This window comes from Triplophysa dalaica, chromosome 18 (genome assembly GCF_015846415.1).
Source record: "Triplophysa dalaica isolate WHDGS20190420 chromosome 18, ASM1584641v1, whole genome shotgun sequence".
NCBI lineage: Eukaryota > Metazoa > Chordata > Actinopteri > Cypriniformes > Nemacheilidae > Triplophysa > Triplophysa dalaica.
Genome location: NC_079559.1, coordinates 13,796,763 through 13,820,306, shown reverse-complemented (window position 1 = coordinate 13,820,306; position 23,544 = coordinate 13,796,763). Strand labels below are relative to the sequence as shown.

General features: G+C 37.6%; 1 protein-coding gene across 1 annotated transcript in view; it reads right to left on the bottom strand.

The window, feature by feature from the left end:
* Positions 1-23,544, bottom strand: part of gfra2a (GDNF family receptor alpha 2a) — a 72,378-nt gene that overhangs the window by 23,514 nt on the left and 25,320 nt on the right. The window contains exon 4 of the mRNA XM_056729984.1: positions 10,206-10,617. Coding sequence (XP_056585962.1) covers positions 10,206-10,617 — 412 coding nt within the window. The remainder of the gene's footprint in view (positions 1-10,205; positions 10,618-23,544) is intronic.

The window sequence follows — 23,544 nt, the reverse complement described above, 5'->3', positions numbered from 1 at the left end:
TATAAAAGTGAAGGCTGATTCTTGAACAATTCATCGACTTTTGAATGGGCATTTAAGTGTGACCACAAAACTGGTCTGAATGATTTTGTTTCCACGAGTAGCCCAAACTTCATAATTTGTCTTTCTGTGTTCCATTAAAGTCATACAGATCTGAAATGTCAAGATGGTGAGTAAATAGTGACAAAAGTTATCTGTGTGTCAAGTACAGCCCACAGTCTTTTAAGGCAAATATTTTAAGTTGACTGTATACAACAAAAAAGAAATGTTTTCTTCTGGGCTGAGTCAATAAATCTGAATGTGCCCCCTCGCTCACGGAAGATGAATCTAAAGCAATAAGGTCTAGTATTGGACCTCAACATCAATAAGTCTGAAATTCAATAGAGATTGCAGCGCTTCGATTGCTTTCTTGGCGAAAGGTGCCGAGCCCTTTTGTTTGCCAGTGTCAATCATCAGAGTCAAAGTGGCTCGCCATTTTGTCCTTCAAGCCGGCATCAGAAGAGCTCTTTCATTCTCAAGTACGGGTGCCTCTATCATTTGGCAACCGAGAGCCATCACCCCCGGCAGCCCATGAGCAATGAAAGCAGATCTTAATCTTTTTACGACAACTTCAAAAAGTTTGAAGGAATGTTTGCCAATATTTTTAACAGAAAACACTTGGCCTCTGTTCCACCAGATTCTGGGATTCTTTCACAATTTGATAAAGAAGTTCTGTTTGATGACCACAAAGATCTCTTGTATCTTTTCCCCCCTTTCAATGATTGATCCTATAATATGTTAAATAACTGGACTCGATACAAATAATACTGAAATAAATCTTATAAAATAGAATACAGTGCACTGAAAAAAATTGTTTATATAGAGTGAAAATGCTAATTTACATTATATCTACATTTACATTTACATTTAGGCATTTGTCAGACGCTTTTATCCAAAGCGACTTACAGTGCACTTATTACAGGGACAATCCCCATGGAGCAACATGGAGTAAAGTGTCTTGCTCAAGGACACACTGGTGGTGGCTGCTGGGATCGAACCAGCAACCTTTGATTTACCAGTTCAGTGTTTTCTATATTATATTCTGTGGGATTGAAATGAAGGTTTAGAAATCCTTACCACATAAATTCTCTCTTGAGCACCCTTGTCAGGACCTTGTTCGACCAGAGAAGTTGGTCAGGATATCTGTGTTAAAATCGATCTGTGCCTTGCCTTCACTGTACGAGCCAAATCCCTCAGACAAATAAAAAACAACATGAGACCGGAGTCTTCAAACATTCTAATGTGATGTCGATCCAGCATCACACCTTCGCTTGAGAGAGTTTCCGAGCTGTACAAGGAAAATGATTTAAAGCCCAAGCTTCGTCTTTTCTCGCCATGTCATTTACAGGGCTTTTTCCTCATCTGATGTGGGATTTTCCCACAGCTGTAATCTTCTGCACAATGACACATGTTATGATGTATCTTCTCGCAGTGATATTTTCTCTTAAATAATACTACACTGCAATAACTTCTGAGATCAACGCTGGTAAAATGTCTGGCTGGTTTTGTGGTTCAGTCGTATTCGTCCTCTACCCAGCATGCTCTGGGGCATGTACAGTATAGATAACATGGCTTCTGTCACATTATCTCATGGTGTCTGTTTTCAAACTTAGAACACTGAACTGTAGAATGTTTATTCGTCTTTTATGAACATATCATTGTTCCTTGTAACCACCTCAGCAATCTCAGAGAAGATCTAACATAAATGACATTTCCAGTTTAAACATAACCTTGACGAAACAGTTAAAACCTCCCTTACTTAACGTCTCTTATCCTTGAAGATAGCAGTGTTAACTTCCAGAAGTGAAAAAGCCACACTTAATTTTTGCTGAGCACATTATGGCAGAAGATGCGTCATTAGTCAAATCAGTTTCTTTAATGACACATCCATGACTAAGTTAAACTGCGTTTACAGCATTCTTCATTACATGCATCCAAACCCCTTCAACGTTATTTGATTTGTATTTATTATGCAGTTCTCTAACTTGCAATCCCTGCCAGAATCAAATTTAAGAAACGGTTTCTTGCCAATGCAGTCAGTGGTTTGGCACTCTGCTACTTACAATCCATTATCTAACCATACATCACACTCAGGTGATTGTCTACATCCAATTTACTCAATTTGGTCCAACAATTTCTCCATGCTTCCTGTACCGTGTCACCAATTATGATGAGATAAAATCTTCAGGAGCCTTTTAACTATCGCTTCTAAAGATTTACACATGTCCTGAGAACAAAACTTGGCTGGACTCTTTACCTCCACCCCACATCTGTTTCTGTGAGGGCAGATGAAGGTTTCGTGCAATTTCAAAACATCTGCCTCTTGCCCTTCCGAATGTTCTGGTTTGAATTATAGTACTTGTCCAGATTAGTGTGTTTGTTATAATATTTACTTCGCTGAATTTATAGTATTTATAGTACATATGCTTAAAATACTATGATGGTAAAAGAGCTTTGTTGTTGTAACATTTTAGCGGTTTCAAAGCAACAACACAAACGTTACTGCGCATGGGCGCTATTGCGACCCATACTGAACTTCTGGTACACATTTGCATGTAGGGGCTTTATCCCTACAGATTATTTCTTAAAACAAGCAAAAGAAATAACAAGTAAATTACATTAGCAAATTAAAGTTTGTCTAGCCAGCATTATTTCGGGTTACCAGTAGAACCTTGACTTGGCTAAACTTAAATGCGACAAAGTTACACGACCCATTCAACAAACTTAATAAAATCATTATTCATTAAAATGGTAATATAAATTAATTTAAATATTAATGAAATGAAGCACTAGCTTGAGTACCTTGTTGTTTTTATAAAACTGTTAAAAATCCATACACTACAAACATCAAAGCTAAAAAAAAGTGCAACTTAAACTTCCGCTGGAAAAAAATAGTCCCTTACTATGATAAGCTTCTTTCCCCATGCTCAGCACCAATGCTCTGCTATTTCGTAGCATATCAAAGTAACCATAGTAAACAACTTAAAGGTCTCATGAAGTGTGCTTGTTTATTGTTTAATACTGTTATATGAGGTCTACTTATGACGTTTGAGAGGTTTTTAGATTCAAAAACATCAAAATCAATATGTAAAAGGCTATTTTCTACAAGGATTTTGAGGCCAGCTCTGCAAACGCTCGGTTTAAATGGAAGACTTTATAAATAAACGCCCACCGCTTTGATTGGATAGCAGTTTGCTTAGTTGGAGCCTTCTGTGAACATAGTTAGAGACTAAACGTTAGGTTACACATTAGCACCATTCACATTATTCGCACGGCATCAGTTTTATCTGGAGACCTCCTGTGATTCATAAATGACCTCCTCACATCAGTATTTCATGTGACGTAATCGCGCGGCATGATTTTACTCAAATTTACTTATTTACAAAATGTGATGGCAAGGCTTTGCGTATAGTTTGTATAGCTTATAGTTGTATTGCGTTTAATGATATATGACTGTGCCTGTCAGCATTTGAGACCCGTGATTGTGAACCGGAAAAAAGTTCACTGCGATCGCGGATCAAAAATGTTAAAAATGTCGAAAAAGTTTCCATGATAAATAAACAAACTGGAGACTCCAGGTAACTTATGGATATCACCCAGCACCCGAAATAATACCAAAATACTTGAAAACAGCCTCCATTATTCGCAAACGGTGGATAAAACCTTGAAAAATGATATATGAGCCCACCAAATCACAGAGATGCTGATTCGCACAGGCTTAAGATCACAGACAACCTCAGTTTTACAAATGACTTGAGGTCCCCAGGTAATACTAATCTCGTGCGATATTGCTCGGGGCACCTCAAGCAATATCTAACAAAGCAATAGTGACGCATAGTACAAAAATGTTTCACTCACATTAGATTGCTGCGCCATTCCTATCGGATCTAATATTCACGACACAGCACTGCTTTTAAAGCTTAGTCATTTCACAAATCCAGTGTCGATGTCTGCCTTTTTTATAAAGGAATTCTCTGATAAATGAAACGAACAAACACTTCATGTTTTTCCCCCGTGAGCTGGAACGTCTTCAAAAATTTACTTTAACCCCGTATTACTAATCTGAATCCGAAGGAAGGTTATGCAGCGACTGTATTCTTCCACAACGAGGGGTGGCCCATTATTAAGCTATCTTTAATGGCATGATTGTTTATTGCTTGCTCACTCGCTCTATCTGGTTCCGCGCAACTTCAGTACTGTCATACGCGAACCAGTGGGCGGGGCTAGAGAAGTAGTACTTGATATTTTTCTGTGGACGCGGTGTTCAACCTATCAGTGATGTCATAGATAGGTGCATTCCAGAACCTGGTGCTCTTGACCTGGTGTCAATAACAGTTGTAATTTAAGTAACAAAGGCGTTTTCAGTTCTAACACTTCCATGATGTTCGCGTGATTACAATTCCCTCTTATATAACAAAAGCTCCGGTTAAATTGTGATTTTAATTTATCACTCCTTTAAAAGATATGCCGCCAGCAGGAAAAAAACCTAAGGATGGTTGCCAAGGGTGCTGAGCAGTGAAACAAAGAATTGTTAGGTTAAGTAAAGCACAGCTTTTGACCAATCAGATTCAAGGACTTTACCTTTTGTAAATGGTATATGCCACAAAAAACATTGCTACTACATTTTACTATAGTAAAACCATGGTACTTTTCCTAAGGAAGGCCTCCATCAAACAATATTTGTTATTTGTTATTTACATATATGTGATCAAGTCTCTCTTATGCGCGATGCAAAAACAAATAAATTCAGCTGCAGGACAGTCTGCTCATTTGGCAGCGTACCCACATTTGGAAAACACAACACGAAAGCTTGTCAGAGCCATCGTTCTCCAGCAGAACCCTGAGCCCGCACCTATTGTGGAGGGATCAATAACTTACCCTGTCAGGCTGTGTTTTATTAGCCGGGGTTTCGTGTTCAGAACAAGGCCTGGCTGCCCGTGTGGTTAGAACCATCTCCCGCTAGTTCCCATCAAAACAGATAAACAACATTCCCCCGGCATAAATCAGCGCTGGGCATTTTTGCGTGTATTTGGGGAAATTGGTTCCAGTGAAAAAAAGATGCGAGCAATTGCTTCCGCTACAGGGCAGATTACCTCCCGAAGTGCATGGAGGAATACGCTTAAACTTCAAAATGTGGTCTATATTCCGAGGACAAGAGATGCAGAAATTGGGGCGTGATACGGCTTGCCAACGTTTTTGGCGGTGTAGCATTATATCAAAGGAGAAAGAGATTCAAATGTTAAAAAAAATGACAGGCTTTAGAAGCTTATAGTCACAATAACAAGGTGTATAAGCTGCAAAATCTGTCATCTTTAAAACAGACACACTCTGGTCTGACCTGACAGAAAGATGTAGACATGGAGTCTCAGATAAGACCTAAATGCACCAAAATGTACCATGACCATTTCACAGCTCATTTAGTCTAAAATCTACAACCATTTGGCTATTTAAAAATCATTTAACGTCCTTCATCTATTACTTTTGAGCATAAAAACTGTAAAATGTACAGCAAAAATTGCAGTATAGTTAACGAGTAGGAAAAAGTCATCTTTTGATACCATATTGCCTAATATAAAAATTCAGTCCACAGCAAAAGTCAACAATGGCTTTATGAAAGAATTACAATATGTTCATGATGGGCCTCGGTGGCAGACGCCTTTAATAATAAAAAAACGTATCAAATATTGCAGGCACACAAGATAAGACAAGTGTCATTGAGGCGGTATGCGAACATCAGGCCTTAATAAACAAATCATATCAGCAGTCACGCCTCATTCAACCTCGAGAAAATTAAACACGTCAGGACTGATCAAGATGCAGCTCCAAAAGGAAGGTTTTCGTAAAAAGATGCAGTTGTGTTTCTGCCGAGATTCTATTAAAAAGTATTATGTAAAACAGAAAGCAGCAGATTAGTGCTGAAAGCATTCATTTGAAATGGATTAATTTGTTTTGTCGTATTGACGTGGACAGGCATGGTTGCGGGCAGTCAACTCAAGCTCTGCACGCTTAAAAGCACAAGATGCTCAAAGGCAGACTAGAGATATTTAATGCTATGAAAACCAAAAAGCTGCACATACAGCTTTGTTTATTATGAATTGCTACACTTTCTTCTGTAGACCGAGTGGTGATTTTGATAATAAATTGGCTTATATTCACAAAATTCGAAGATTTCCCATGATACATGTTACACATAATTAAGCTATTTTCTTGCAGATACATATGAGAGGGAAGGTCCCTTTAAAAGGATAGTTGACCCTCATCATTTATTCACCCTCGTGTCATTCAAAACCTGTATAGATAAAATAAAATATTTTACAAAATACCATGTTGTTTGGTTACAAACATTCTTCAAAATATATATTTGTTGTGTTCTGCACAAGAAAGAACGTCACACTGGTATGCAAAGACATGAGGGTGAGTAAATGATGATAGACTTATCAATATTCGGATGCCCACACGAGCACCTCAGCTCAATGACCCGAGAGCTTGCTCTTCTACGCCACAGCTCCACTAACATGGTTTATTCTGAGAAAATAAGACGCAGTTTCTTCTCATGCCTCAGGCTCAAACTGTGGCTACTTTCAATTATTAATCTCTTTGCTGCATGAGTTTACTTACATTACAAGACAAGCTGTTGGGTATGTTTGTGTAAAATAAACCTGGAGCAATCTGAGTCCATAATGCATGTTATGAGCAAACCAAGCCCCATGTGTGTTAGATATCTGAGATAGTCAAACCTCACATACAGCCAAAGTGTTTTGATATACTCTTAAACTGACCGGGCTTAACCCACAGGTTGATAGAAACTATAGTCCAGTAGGGTCAAGACAGCCTTGGACATAATGATGATGTAATGTTTGGATCACTTACATAAGTTAGTTGATAAGTCAACTACTCCTAGTTACAGTACATAGTCAATGCCTATAGTTATGTAACACACACACACACACACACACAAAAGTTGTCCGATTCCTAATGTGCATAAATTTCTGATGCTTCCGCCGAGGCCCGAAGCCTCTGACCTTCAGCGCCGTTTGAACTGGAGCAGATAATGACAGTCAATTGAATAAGGCTATTAAGATTGACCCAAAGAGCGTAAAATCGGAGAGGGCGTGGGGTCGCGGACTGCGGCTTGAAATAGATCAGCACTGTATGAGCCTGCGGTGTCATTCATTACTCGCTTCATCATGTATACCTCCTCAGACAATGCCATCCCTCACAGCAGCGGCCAACGAGAGGTGATGCAAGGCCAATTTTCACCGCAATGGAATTCAGGCACGAGGGGAGGAAGGATGGGTTTGTGGGGATGGATGGGTAAGCAGTCTTATTGTTGAAGCAGTGGATTAAGCTGCCTGTGATCTGTGAGTGACATTTGTGTTTAATAACGCACATTCAAACAGCAATCTGTCATTCGGGATGGGGGAATTGATAAAAATGAAGAGTGAATGTGGAAGGAATCATATGTAAGGTTATTTGTGCGCAGGAACACTAAGATTTTTTTACAGTAAAAATGTAACAGTTTTTCACGTAAATACACTCTGAAATTAACGTGATGAAGCAATGTGTGCAATGCCGTTTCAATGAATTGCCTACAGTACTTTATTATTCTGAAATAATTATTTTATAAAATATATATGTTTATCTAGTACAATATGTATTTTAGGATGTATTTTTATATTATTATTATTTGTTTATTGAATACGTTAAATATATACTTTATTTCATAATAATTTATAGTATATTAATACATAATTTATTGAAAATAATAATTTGATAGAAGAAAATGACTTGTCTCACTTATTTATTATACAGTTAAACTCAATGATAAGCCATGTCTACAGTACTTTAATAATGACTAAACTATTTATTTCATAATAATATTTTTTTAATAAACTATTCATAATTAAAGTACTATAGACATGGCTAATGAACAACTTTATTAGATAAAAACACATATATATATGTGATTTTGTTTATCTAAAAAAAATATGTATTGTATTATGTATTTTTATATTTGTATTTGTTTATTACATGTTAAATATGTAAAAAGTATATACTTTTTAAAAAAATAATTGATTGTATAATAATAAATAATTTATAATACGAATAATTTGATAGAAGAAAATGAGTTTACTTACTTTAATTATTTTACAGTTAAACTCAAGATACATCACTTTATGATGAGTCAATATGTAAGAGTGCCGTTCATATCCATATGTACATTTGGCTATACTACTAAATCCTTTCACGATTATTTCTCAACACGAAGCAGTCAGCCGAGGGAATAGATGACTTTCTGCCCACATTTTCTGTTTCACATAAGCACACATTCATAAACACCACCACATTCATGCCTCCATACAAAACTACACTGGAATTTACGTTCATCTATACACTTACACAACCATACAGGCCGTCCAATCTGTGTGTTTGTCCTTGGATTTTTCAGTTGTTCATTTAATTCTCTTCGTTAATGCTCCAGTGGTTATCCGGTTATGTATATGTGCTCAATGAACCCGTGCGTTTAACAGCATCATCGCTAAATGCACATTACTACCAAGGGCCACGTTAGCATAACAGGACAAAATTGTCTCAGATGGGGAGAGACATTAACGTGTATCAAATCAAATGAACAGTCTTTGAGCTGCACTATTACGTCGTTCTATCAGCTGTTCGCACTACGTAGCTATTTCTGCTTCGCTGCCGAGAATTAAAGAATAACAGCTCATCTACCCCCTTCTTCCAGCACTTTCACACGGATTAAGTGTCTGGATGCTTTTCAGCATCGGCCTTACAGTTTGATGCCACTTCTGTAATGTGCATGTAACTTATATTGAACCTCTCGGGATGTCTGTGTGAGCACCAAATTTATTTATTATCAATGAACACCAATTATTGTTTTTGTGGTCCTGTGCTTTGGTGCTTTGGCTGTTCGTATTTGCAGCCGCCGATGTGTTCTTTTACGATTTGCCATTAATTGTGTAAAAACATACAAACTGTGTACAAGATTTCTTATTCGACAGAGGCCTGATTTCTTGACAGGCATTGACAAAGTAATCCAGAAATGGTCGGCTGGTAAGTGGCAGTGGATAAGCTTGTGTTAGTAAACGGTTGGCTGTTAAATCACTGGGAAACACAGTAAAAGTGATGTACTAATGTTCAGTTCAGCCTAATTGAACACTGTCTTGTCAATTAAGCAGAAGGACTCTTCAGATTCTAAAGGAAGGTTCTTAAAATGTCTGCAATTACTTTCCTGGCAAAAGCTCAAGACAGTAATAGAATATGGTAGAGGGAAAGCGTAGACTTTTATTTCAAAAGAGCAGTAAATGTAATTGGCTTTTGAGTTTGACGTTATAATGACCTGAAGAGAAAGGTGCGAACAACATCCAAACCGTTTCATCACAGATCGTATAGTAGTTCAGGTCTGTAGTTGTTGGTTGCTTGTTTGAACCCTATGAACTTTGCACAAAGCTTGAAAGTCTAGAAAACAAGTTCAATCAGCTCTGTTTGTGTCCCAACGAATAAAGATTGAAATGATGGTTTCCACATAAAGCACTAGGGATGCACCGATGTGTACATTGTTGGCTGATAACAATAACCGATAATTCTTTAATATTGGAAGCCGATAACCGATATATAGCAGACAAACCGTAACTAAATATTAATATAAGATTCTCTAAGACTGAGGCAAAAGGCAAAAAGTGAAGAACTGCTTTTATTTGAAAACATTGACTACAGAAAACAAAGTAACCATTAGACTTTAGTTCCTATAAGTTACACATTTATAAATACTTTATCTATATACTGTACCTACATCAACAATGTTTTGCTAATAGCAATAAATGAATGATCACAATAGAAAGATAGTGCTGTACAGTATTTTAACTGTGAGCAGCGTGCAGCAGAAGAAGGTTAACCAGAGGAAATGATTTATCGGCTATAATATATCGGCCTAAATTTTTATTATCGGCCAATACCGAAAACATTAAAATTACCTTTTATCGGTCGATACCGATATGGACGCTAATTTATCGTGCACCCTTATAAAGCACATTATTAAATGACCTCAAATGTTATTAATAACCCAGCTTTGTATGAATAAACAAATAATTACATTTATTTCGTAACTACTTAATGCATATCACACGAACAATCATTCATCCACCCACCTGCAGTGTACGTCCAGACGGCAGTTGTTGCGCAGCTGAAGGCAGTTTGGTTTGTTCTTGTCCTGGTACGAGCAGTTGGGCACGATGGTCTGCCGTCTCCTCTCGGCACAGGCCTGGTCCTTGCAGGAGCAGAAGAGCAGCCCGTAGCTGTACTGTGTGTCGATGCGCTCGAAGAACTGACGCAGGGCCTTGTGGCAGCGCTTCCTGTTGCAGCTTTCCTGCGACTGAGGCTGCGTCTGTGAGGGCTGCTGCCCTTGCGCCTGTGCGCGGTTGCAGGTGGAGATGTAGTTGGAGCGTAGCCGCTTGCAGTTTTCGTTCAGGTTGCAGGCTTTGGTGGCGTCCAGGCAGGGGTTGCATGGGCGGCTGGGATCAGAGCAGTGCGGTTGCCCTTTTCCAGTGCCAGAATGTATGCCTACGAGAGAAGGACAGGAAAGATAAGTGTGATGGAGGAACTGTACAGAGTGGCTGTGAAGGAGAGAATGTGCCCATATGGTGTTTTTGTAGCTCAGCTGGTAAAGCATGCCCCTAACCATTACCTGTCACAGGTTTAATTTCAAGGGAACAAATTAATTGATGAAATGTATAGGGATTTAAACGCACTGTTAAGTCACTTTGGATCAAAGCTCTACAAAGTGCAACTGGTTTAAATTGTTTAAGAACAAGGCACTTTCTGCATATAATAATATACTGGAAAATGTAATTAATATATTAATATTAATAAAATGTGTAAAATCATTATTTTAATATCATAATAATACTAATATCCATAATAATAATAATAATAATAATAAATAGTTGTGTTTTATCTATTATTATAACATCGTACATTTTGTATAAAAATATATTACATACATTTCCATATATAAGAATCACATGCTTTTATTTGTCAATATATGTAAAAATTCCTTTAATATACATTTCATTTATTCTTTATTTAATCAGGTGAAAAACACTCATTGATATTAAAATCTATTTTACAAGAGTGACCTGCCCAAGAAAGCTCGCATTCGGCACGCATTCGCCGTGGTATCGTTTCGAAAGCTTCTGCAATGTCCAATTTTTCCCGTCAAGAGTTGCAATAACTTTTTGTCAAGATCTTGTATTGATGATAGGAAAGTCCGACAACTCACAAAGTCTTCTCCAGCACATCCCAAAGATTCTCAATGGGGTAAAGGTCTGGACTCTGTGGTGGCCAATCCATGTGAAATGATCTCTTATGCTCCCTGAACTACTTTTTCACAATTTGAGCCCGATAAATCATGGCATTGTCATCTTTGAATATGCCCGGGCCATCAGGGAAGAACGAACCAAGTGATGGAATAATCTGGTCATTCAGTATAGTCAGGTAGTCAGCTGACCTCATTGTTTGGTCACATAACGTTGCTGAACCTAGACCTCTAATCCACTGGGAGGCTCTTACCTATTGGCTTAGTTAAATCCAGGTGGTGTCTTTTTTTTGGTCGGGCAGTGTATAACGAATATACAGATTTATTTTTTAATAAATATTTATAGACCTTTAATTCATAAATATAGAAACATGTATTATCTTGCATTTCGTTATCTTCATTTTTTCTTGAAGGGGTATCTTGGGTTTATTGGTGGCACAAGTGAGATATAATAAGGTGTAATACACAATACTCTAGCAGTGGATCTTTGCACGGGGGGCTTGCATAAAAACGGATCTAACATAAAATTTTGCTAAAATAACCCTGGCAGAAATTGCAAACTGAGGCTGACAGCTGGTGATCACCGTGAACGTTCGTTGCCGTGCAGATTTGACATTTTGATAAAATCTTCTTTTGTGTTCCATATGTCATACAAAGTCTTGAGAGACATGAGGTGGGCTGACATCGACAGAATCATATTATTGAAAAATAACTTGATTAGACTGACCAAGTTTAAACATGCGGATGTAAGATTTCTGCCGCAATGATTTACATTTCTTTTTACTGTGTTTTTTTCCCACACAAACCTTTTAAAATCCACTCGGCTCAAAAACCTGAGAAGGCGAGCCTGAATAGAGATGATGCTTCAACAAGCAATTAAGTTAAAGCTTTTTTCCTGACTGCAGCTGAGATACTTGGAAACCTTCACAGCATTTCCCCCCGTTCTTACAACTTTGTGATAAAGAAAATTATGAAAATCTAAGTAAGGATTGAATAAAACGCGGCCGTGGATAATTCCATGTAATCCTAGCCCTTCTCCGAAAGAGGTCCTGAGAATGGCTGTGACACATTAGCTGTACCCTTTCTGAAACTAAAATACATTTGAATATATTATCCAAAACCCGCTTGAAACCTTAAACCAGCGCTTCATTTGTGCCACACAAGGATTTGGATTGGCCGCATATTTGATTGAAACCACCAACATGAAACCAATGAAAATATGCGATCTATAGGCCTATGTTTCATGAACATAAAGAAGTGTTGTCAAGGTTAAGCTCAACGCACGCTGTTTGTTGAGTTCTTGCTCTGTTTATCTGCGATTAGTAAATCGCATTTCCCGCTCATTCTCATTCACAACTCCTTCCTGGTGGAACATTCTTTCATAACTCGGTACGGTCAACCACACCTCTCACAACATTAAAGAACTACTTAAAACCCATCTCTTCTGTGAATACTTGACAGACAAGAAAATACTAACCCTCTCTTTCTCTCAAAAGGTCTAGCTTTTGTTGAAACCAGTAACTTTGTATTAGCACCTATTGTATTATTGCTCCTGTATGACATATTGCTTATTGCTCCTTAAACTCTTTGTAAGTCGCTTTAAATGCGTTATTTACACATATTTAGCCCAATGCACCCAACTAGACTACACTGCAACTTTCTCGTCTCATTCAAGCATCAACCATTGAAATTGAAGGTGCAACACTGAATTTAGATCCAAATCGGAAACATCAAGTTTTGATATACTTTGCCTCACTGAAACCTGGCTTAAGCCAAATGATTATTTTGGTCTAAATGAGTCTACTCCTCCAAGCTACGGTTATATTCATGAGCCACGTCCGGTTGGTCGAGGTGGTGGTGTCGCAACAATCTTTAGAGACTTTCTTACCGTTACTCGGAGAACAATGCATACATTTAAATCATTTGAAATGCTTGCGTTGAACATAACAGTTCCAAACAAAAGTAAAAAATCATTGGTCTCTCTTACATTGGTTACTGTGTATAGACCCCCTGGGGCTTACACTAATTTTCTGATAGAGTTCGCAGACTTCTTATCGGATCTATTGGTTAACGTCGATAAAGTACTGATTGTTGGAGATTTTAATATCCACGTAGACAGTGCTAACGATCCATTAGCTGTGGCGTTTAAAGAACTACTAGACTCTTGTGGTGTAACACAATACATCAATAGACCTACTCATCGCCTTAATCATACCCTAGACTTGATTATATATCACGGAGCCGATCTAACCAATATCGATATTATACCTCAAAGCGACGATGTTTCCGATCACCATCTTATAATATGTACACTGCGCACTGCAGAAATCAGTTGTATATCTCGTTATCGACAAGGTAGAACAATCACCTCAACTACTAAAGATAGTTTCGTAAAGAACTTGCCAGATCTGACTTCTCTAATAACCTTTCCAACGAATATAAAATTGCTCGATGACATGACCAGCAACATGGGCACTATTTTCTCTAATACATTAGAAGCGGTCGCACCTATGAAGTCAAAAAGGATAAATGAAAAGAACATAGCACCATGGTATGATAACACCACTCGCGCCCTAAAAAGAGAAACGCGTAAACTGGAGCGAAAATGGAAACAAACCCAGTTAGAGGTCTTTAAAATTGCATGGAAAGAGAGTGCAAGCTGTTACAAAAAGGCACTAAAAGCAGCAAAAGCCGAGCACTTCCGTAACCTCATAGAAAATAACAAAAACAATCCAAGGTTTTTATTTAGTACAATTGCTAAATTAACAAACAAACAGACTCCACCTGACCTGGGTATTCCGCCGCACCTTGGTAGCAATGAATTCATGAAATTTTTTACAGAGAAAATCGAAATAATACGAGACAACATAGCTAAAACGAAACCTCCAAGTTTGTCGGAAGAATTAGTTTCAACCGTCACCCAAAAAGAAAAGCTAGAGTGTTTTTCTCCTATAAATCAGGAAGATTTAATTAAAATTATTGCAACATCCAAACCGACGACATGCTTATTAGACCCCATTCCGACTACTTTATTAAAAGAGTTACTACCTGCTGTAATTGAGCCCATTTGTAACATAATCAACTCGTCTATTAATCTAGGACATGTCCCAGGACCCTTTAAACTGGCTGTAATTAAGCCTCTTATCAAAAAACCAAATTTAGACCCAAATGAACTTGGAAGCTATAGACCGATTTCAAATCTCCCGTACTTGTCTAAAATACTAGAAAAAGTAGTGTCAACTCAACTGTGTACCTTCCTACAAAATAATGACATGCACGAAAAGTTTCAGTCTGGCTTTAGACCGCATCACAGCACTGAAACTGCGCTCGTTAGAATTACAAATGACCTTCTTATTGCTTCAGATAAAGGAAACATCTCACTCTTAGTCCTGCTTGACCTTAGTGCTGCTTTCGATACTGTAGACCATAAAATACTACTAGATCGTTTACACCATTATATCGGTATTCAGGGACAGGCACTGCAATGGTTCAGATCTTACTTAACAGACCGATATCAATACGTCCACTTAAATGGGAAATCGTCAAATCTTACGCAAGTCAATTATGGATTACCTCAGGGATCGGTTTTAGGACCCTTGCTTTTCTCCATATACATGCTGCCCCTCGGCAACATTATTAGAAAACATGGAATTAGCTTCCACTGTTATGCAGATGATACTCAGCTATATATCTCATCAAGACCAGATGATTCCTTTAAGCTATCCAAACTGGCAGAGTGCATCGAGGACATAAAACATTGGATGACTAGTAATTTCCTCCATTTAAACTCTAGCAAAACAGAAATATTACTTATAGCACCAAAATTAAGTAAACCGAATATCTCCGATTACAGCCTGCAAATTGAAAGCTGCACTGTTACTCCAACAAATACAGTTAAAGACCTAGGCGTTATATTAGACGGCAACCTGTCATTTAAAAATCACATCTCAAATATCACAAAAACAGCCTTCTTCCACCTTAGAAATGTTGCCAAATTACGAAATAGTTTATGTGTTGCAGACGCAGAAAAGCTTATTCATGCATTTGTGACCTCACGGCTTGACTATTGTAATGCTCTACTTAGTGGTTGTCCTGTATCATCGATAAACAAACTACAGTTAGTTCAGAATGCAGCTGCCAGAGTTCTTACTAGGTCAAGAAAATACGATCACATAACCCCAGTTTTATCATCGCTTCACTGGCTACCCATTAAGTATCGCATTGATTTTAAAGTTATTTTAATTACTTACAAAGCCCTGAACGGTTTAGCACCTACTTACTTAACCGAGCTTTTATCACGTTACAACCCATCACGCTCGCTGAGATCTCAAAACTTAGGACTTTTGACAATACCTAGAATAACAAAATCCACCAAAGGTGGACGAGCTTTCTCATACGTAGCACCTAAACTCTGGAATAGCCTTCCTGATACTATTCGAGGGTCAGACACACTCTCCCAATTTAAATCTAGATTAAAGACACATCTTTTCAGCCAAGCTTTCACTTAATGCATAGTTAATGAACAGCAGCTACGCTAATTATTCTCTTTATTCTCTTTCCGCCTCTGCCTCGGGATGCCCATCCCGAGGTAGGAAGAAGTTCCACCATGTCCAGACGACGGATAGATGCCCATCCCCAATTTGAGATTACACCAGATACAGCTGCAGACTGACTGACCATCCCAGCTCCATCTAAGGCAATTCCACCAGCTGCCAAGAGAAATATGACCATCGGACCATCCCAGCTCAGACCACTACATCCCCAACCAAGAGCAAAGACGGACTATTTGTCTTATTAATGCTGAAATTACAATATTTGGTATTAAATGCTAAACTTAAATCACATGTCAGCAGTTTGAGTGCAGCTATGACACGTCAGAGGGGGTCTGGCACTCCCGGTTGAGCCTGGTTTCTCCCGAGGTTTTTTTCTCCATTAATCAATCATTGGAGTTTGGGTTCCTCGCCACAGCAGGGCAGTGTTGGCCTGCTCACCTGGAGACTGCATTCATTCATTTATTTATTTATTTAGAAATTAGATGTTATTTATTAGAATGAACTTACTCGTTGTATAAATACCATGCACTGTGCTGTGTTTTAACTTTTCTGTTTTTCCTGTTTGCCCCTGTAAAGCTGCTTTGAAACAATACACATTGTGAAAAGCGCTATATAAATAAACTTGAATTGAATTGAATTGAAGTTGTTTTCCCGCTGTCAATGATGGAATTATCACCTTAAGGTGATAATTCCATCACTGACAGCGGGAAACAGCTTGATGCTTAATCATGACTAAATGACCATTTCAATAAAACTTGCTAAAAATGTAATTCGGGAGGCATATTCACTCTTCACCTTGATCGTGTTTCAGGACCTCATCATTTACTTACTTAAAATTTCCACTTTTGCAACCTCCTGTGTTTTTATAGTGCAATCAATAATTACATTCGAGAACAAAAAGTGGAAAAAATGAAAAACAAGGGCATATATCCAGCTGCGTGACAACCTTAAGTGTTTCACTGAATAAAGCATTCTGAGCATTAGGGAGGTATCAACTTGAGACCGAGGGGGAGCACTGGACCTCTAAAAGTCTTCGAAGGTCGGCATCGATATGTTGCCCTATAATGGCGCCTCTAGCCTTGATGCTTCTGGTGATTGGAGAGAGAGGGCGAGCGAGGAAGATAGAAGAACTAATAAAACCCAGCGGGTGTTGGAATAACTTTGAGAACAGATGGTTTATCAGACCCCCTGTAGGGACGAAAGATGAATTTCATTCCGAACGGGTTTTCGTTACTTATGAATAAAGTGCTAATGATCTAAATGTCTGAACTGTTTATTCGAAATGAACGGGAATATGATATTTATGTAAATAAAAGGAAACAGGCATACAAATTACCTTGTGTTATGCCTGCGATGGAGTTGGAAACACTTTGGGGGGTTTTATGAACACCTTTGAAGTTCTTTTGAAACTGATTGATATTAATAACTTTTTGATGTTTGGGTTAGCCGGGTTTCCGAAACACACGTCGCAGCTCAGACTTACACGGTAATGATTAATAACGCACGGCATTAATAAATGTTTACATCAAACGAATCCTTACACATTAAAGACAGCAAGGATGTTTTACTGGCAAAGTTTTATGGAAAACAGGTCCTGGGCACCTCCAGCATCACTAATGGAAGCAAATAAGCTGGATTTATGAGATATTTAATCATTAAATAAACACAGATTGCATTGGAGCTGAAGTTTCATCACAGTTAAATACAGGAGGGACCGCTGCATGCAATCGATACAATTTAGCTCAAGTGAAATCAATGTAGCTTTCCTTCCTGGTAACTTCACTCCCTGAGCTTAAAAATAAAGTTTTGTTCCCAACGGACTAGAACGGCAGATCTAGAAACGCTGATCCTCGCTGTCTTTGAAAACATACATCAACAAATGTCTCACCGGGCACTCCGCATGCTTGTGAATTTATGGAGGTTTTACTGAGACAACAGAAGTATCTCGCAATTGGTGCGATCTTGTGTTTCCAAATAATAATAATAATAGCCCTGCTTTAAAAAAGCGACAAAAGCCATTTACAACGATCTGACGAGATCTAAAAATACTGTGTGGTTTCAGAGTGCTTCTAAATTTGATTCAGGGGTCCTGACTCACTCGCCGTGTGTGCGTTTGTTTTTGGGAGAGAGCAATTTTAGGTGTGTCTCACAGAGTAGGAAGAAGTCGTAAATGAGGTATGAAATTGGTTGGTGAGAATGTACATTAAAAAAGCATGCGACGTCTGGAGGTCAACGGATGATGCTGTATGCACTGCGGCCTGCATGCACAAACATTTGCTTGGTTAAAGATGGAACAGGAATAAAACCGAAAAACAGGGACATTGTTATCACTAAACTGCCAAACTTTTGTGATTACTGTAGTTCTTCCCTATATAACAGTATATTGTAGAACTTGTAAGCACCTCTTTTTTTCCAAGCCTGGGCGATTAGATTAGATCTCACCCAATCTGATGAAAGCTTGGAGACCAAGAAAGTGCTTTTAAGATTTATCTGAATGATAGTGAAGTGATTGTGGGTGGTCTGTGGGCTTAGTGTTTGAGACTAAGCTACTACACAAACAGCGGGTCAATGCATGTTGGGATGAATGTTCAATGGGTGTGAAATAAAAAAATGAATATGTTTTATTCATTTGGTTTGTTCACTGATTGCTGATGTTTCTTGTTTTCATATTTATTTAGATTTACTCATTTAGCAGATGCTTTTATCAAAGTGACTTACAAATAAAAGAACATTTATTTTTTATATCTTATGACAATCTAACAACAACCAACATGATCTCTTGAGACAATTTTTAAGTTGTTTTTACATTGTAGTGACATTTGTAACTCATATGAATTTTTGCAATCTTATTTCTAAGTCTTTTGGTTTTCTATATGTGTTTGCCCCAATGATGTAATTAGGGGCGGGGTTAAGGGTGGACCTTCATGCTTGCTTTTGTTTTCTATAGAACACTTCACAAGATGTTAACAGCGGTTCAGAAACAACTTACAGTTTCAGTTTAATTTTTTTGTATTATTATTACTCTTCAGATCTTACAGATACAATTAAATCTTAAATAAATATATCTGTTTAACATTTTGTATCGGTTGTAAAATTCTGTTGTTTGAATTTTGTTCAAAATGTTTGTGTAATCAGGGAGTTATAATGGCCAGTGTTAAAACAACGTTGTTTGCATTATCCGAAGTATACAATTTTACATTTAAATTAGTGCTACAGGTGGGATACATTATGACTTCAGCGCTGTACGTTGACATGCAGAGCCTCATTTAAAGGGGCGATGAATTAAGACCTAAATTTTACTTGATCTCTTGTTATATAAAAGGGAATCGTATTCCAGCGAACATCATGTAAGTATCAGAACTGAAAACGCCCAGGCCCAGCGAATGCTAGGTTCTGGAATGCACCTATCTATGACATCATTGATAGGTTGAACACCGCCTCCACGGAAAAATATCAACAAATACTTCTCTAGCCCCGCCCACTGGTTTGCGTATTACAGTACTGAAGTAACACAACCAGAACCAGATAGTGCCATCACATCCGGGAAATCACTTCAACAATCCCATGCGAATGTGCCACATGAAATACATTTGTGGGGAGGTCATTATAAATCACACAAGGTCCCCAGATAATACTAATCCTGTGCAAATAAGGCGAATGTGTGACGTAACATTACGTCTCTGACCAAACTAAAAAAATAATAATTATGTTTTCTTATTTCTTAGCAAGAATGCTGCAGGGTACCATGTAGTTGCTGGTAAAATATGAATTACAATCTCAAGTACCCAGATAATAGCTTAAAGGTCACAATTTCTCTCTGATAACCGCTATAATATGATGAATTGGAGTTTATTATGCACATTGGTTTATTTAATGTGCAATTCGTCCTAAGCATACTTATATTATGACCATTCACAGGTCCATAATGTGTGAATAATGATTAGATCTATGTTGTATGCAGCTAAAGGAACAGCAGGTTCAGTCCAGGTTATTCACAGTTCCTGGCACTGACTGTTGATTGCAATTATAAGTGCCACAGTTTAGATGTAATCTTCTCTGTGGTGCATGGGCTTGTTAGAAAGTCTTTAGCTTTTACTGTCTCTGTTAGGAGAATGTTAAGCCTTCTTCTCATTTCTTCCTCATTTCTTTCTATTATAACACTTGTTTGGCAGCGATACACAGAGAGAGATGAATTTGATCTGTTATGCAAAATAGGGGTCATATCGTACAATTATTTTAAAATTTAATTTTTCCCTTGAAGGCCACATATTGTAAGTAAATTTTCTTGAGCCAAAGAATGTCTTTTTGTATTTTTAATGTCTAATGTATTTTTAATGATCACCCTTGTTCACCCTTGCTTTAGAATTTTGTTTTGGCCTTTAGAATTAAATTCACTACATGTAACATGTAAGACATTTTTATTGTTGTTTTTTTATTGCCTTTGTTCTGTTCTAGAGATACTATACACACTCTAAAATAATATTACACATATGTGACACAAAAAGTACAAGACTGCCTGCTGCTAAAAGGTGAGCAGATTCTGTCGCCATCTTTAAGAATCGGCTGAAAACACATCTCTTTCGTCTGCCAGTGACTGATCATTTCTGATTTCTATATCTTTTCTACATTATAAAAAAAATAAAAAAATAAATTAGATAAACTAAACTTGGCTCTGGACACTGTAGTAGGTTTTGTGCGAAATGTTTTCATTTCTCTTATGCTTTTTGTTGTCCTAATGTTTGACCCAATTGCTCTCATTGTGTACCCAACTTGTAAGTCGCTTTGGATAAAAGCATCAACTAAATGACTAAATGTAAATGTAAGTAGTATGGGAGCATTTTTAGGAAAAATACTGAATGGGTCAAAATTATGGAGTTTTCTTTGATGCCAAAAAACATTAGGATATGAAGTAAAGGTGATGTTCTATGAAGGTATTTTGTAAATCTCCTGCCTTAAATATATAAAAACTTCATTTTTGTGAGTGGGTTTCCTGTCACAGTGACCCTGATAAACAACTTCAAAGGCAATTTTCTCAATATTTCGATATTTCAATATTTTTTGCACTCTCAGATTCCTGAGTTTTAAAAGGTTGTATCTCAGCCAGATATTCTCCTATTCTAACAACTCATACAACAACTCATCGTGTTTATTCAGCTTTCAGATTATGTAAAAATCTCAATTTCGAAAAATTGACCTATTAGACTAGTTTTGTTGGCCAGGGTCACATATCACGGTGCTATTTAGCTAGTCAGCTTACAGATCAAATACATGTTTGGCATACACAAATGACCAAATGGAAAGTGCTAGTAAGGTACCTGTGTATATTAATACTTTTCTAACTGCACTCTCCTTAGAGATAACTTGACTTGAAAACTCTTATAGGGTCATTTGCAAATTGCTTGTTAAATGAAAGGTCCAGTATAGGTTTTCACTTCACAAAACAATGTAAACTTTAAAATGTCACGTTGTTATGATTGAAATGATTACGAACTTCTCATTTAAAGATGTAACCTCTTACATTAAAAAAATAAGAAAAAAATGATTCATCATGACATGAAATCCAAAGCCCAAACTTGAAAAGAACCTCCTCAAATTTTAACCTTCGCACAAAATTCAGTGGCTATAACACATTTTTTTTGTATGACGCCAACGATATGTCATTCCTTCCTTACAGGGATGGCACATGGTAAACAAAGTCTCATTACATATCTCCCTTGAAGAGGCGCAACGGCAGCGGTGAAGTATACATTTCAAAAATGCTTTTACAGGTAACATAGGAGGCACTAAAGAAAGAAAATAATCTGGAATGAGAGAGAAGATTGTTTTGTGCAGAAGCCGTGTTGACTTAAGCAGTCTTGTTCCTTTGAAGAAAAGATTTATTGAAAGCGAATGAGGAGGCAAAAGAGGAGCACAAAGTGAATTGGTCCCAAAAGATGGTTTGTGTTTTACTCTCTAACTTGTTAAAAATCTTTACAATTCTGCAAAACATTGTCAGACTTTTATGTTCTCATAAAATGTAATTTTCCGTAGCGACATATGAGTGTTTCAACATTTACGAATACAATTTCCTCAAAGTGTAATACATTAAAGGATTTACAGTTTACAAGCACACCATTGTGTAAATGTGAATGCTAGAGTTTGCGCATGTCTAAGGGCGGCATGATAGAATGAAATAATGTTTGAAAACTTTTTATTTAACTATTTTTCAGGAGATTTGGAGACCATACAAAGCAACTTTCAGTAAATTTAAGGGATATGTTTAATCAGTTTGTGTGTTTGCCTGGGAATTAAAACCGTGATCCTGGCACTGCAACTGAGCTACAGGAATATTTGTATTCAGCTTATTCGGCAGTCAGAAAACTATAGAAAGGTTGCAGTGCAGGTGAGAAGGAATTACTGCTACCATTGGCTCAGCATGCTGTCTGAGAACATCACTGCATGTAGCTATCACTTCACCCCCGGACCCACCCCCTCAAGGGTTTAGCCTAGCTGGCAAACACACCCGAATACACCAAGAATACAGATTATGGCCGCAATGATTGATAAACATTAAGGTATTTGATAGGTAAACTGCATACTCATCTCATTTAATATGACTTTAATGATAGATGTCAATATTTCTTATTTATGTCATCCATTGTGCATGAGCTACAGCACATTATCATAAAATAAAAAAACACTGAGAGTCAATATCATCCCTTTATTACCCTTCTTACCTGTGTGCATGTTGTGCAAACATGGGTGTGTGTTTGCGTGTGTCTTTGTTTATGGGTTTCCATGCGCGTGTGCATGAGGAGCCGCATGTTCTGAATATGAGAGGAAAACTCATAAACCTGTGCCTTTATTACTTTCACTGTTATTATCTTCTTTCATTCTTTGGCCTGTTGTGACAGTAATGGCTTGCCATGAATATAGGAGTGGACCTCTATAGCAGAGAGGAGAAAATCAACGTAGTCTGCTGAGGATTGGTTATGAAAGAGAATGCCATCGGTCAAACTGTCAGTCTGTACTCTGTTTTATTGGCACGATCGATTTGATCAGGAGGTACTGTAAATCTGGCGACCATTTTTATTCGATATTAGTAAAATGTATGTTGATATGTCTCGTACTGTAAGTGAACGGATTTTTCCTATATTAGAATTTTATTTTCTCAAAAGGGATTTAATGGGTAAAAATTAAATGATTAAATTAAACGTGTAGTTAAAACACATTTTGGGTTTGATTATGCAAGCTAAAAGTGGTTTCTAATACTGACTGCTAGGCATTTAGTGCCTCTGAATGTTTTTGGTTTGGTTGGTGGAAATTGCACTGATTGTGCATTTATTCTGTGCATTGTTTAGAATAAAATTTCTACACAATTGCAGAATTATCAGAATTGTTTATACTGTGCCGCCACATGTCATGGCACCATGTGGTATACTTTATAGATGGTTTCATCTGAAGCATACGGAGCCCTTTTGGGGACATGGTGGTGGAAAAAAAATTAGAGGGAAGAGAAAAATATTTTTTAAAACTTATGCGTTATCTCGCAAAATCTTTGCGTTCCCCCGAGAAACATTGCGTTATCTCGCAAAACTTTTGCGTTCTCTCGCAAAAACTTTTGCGGTCTCTCGCAAACAT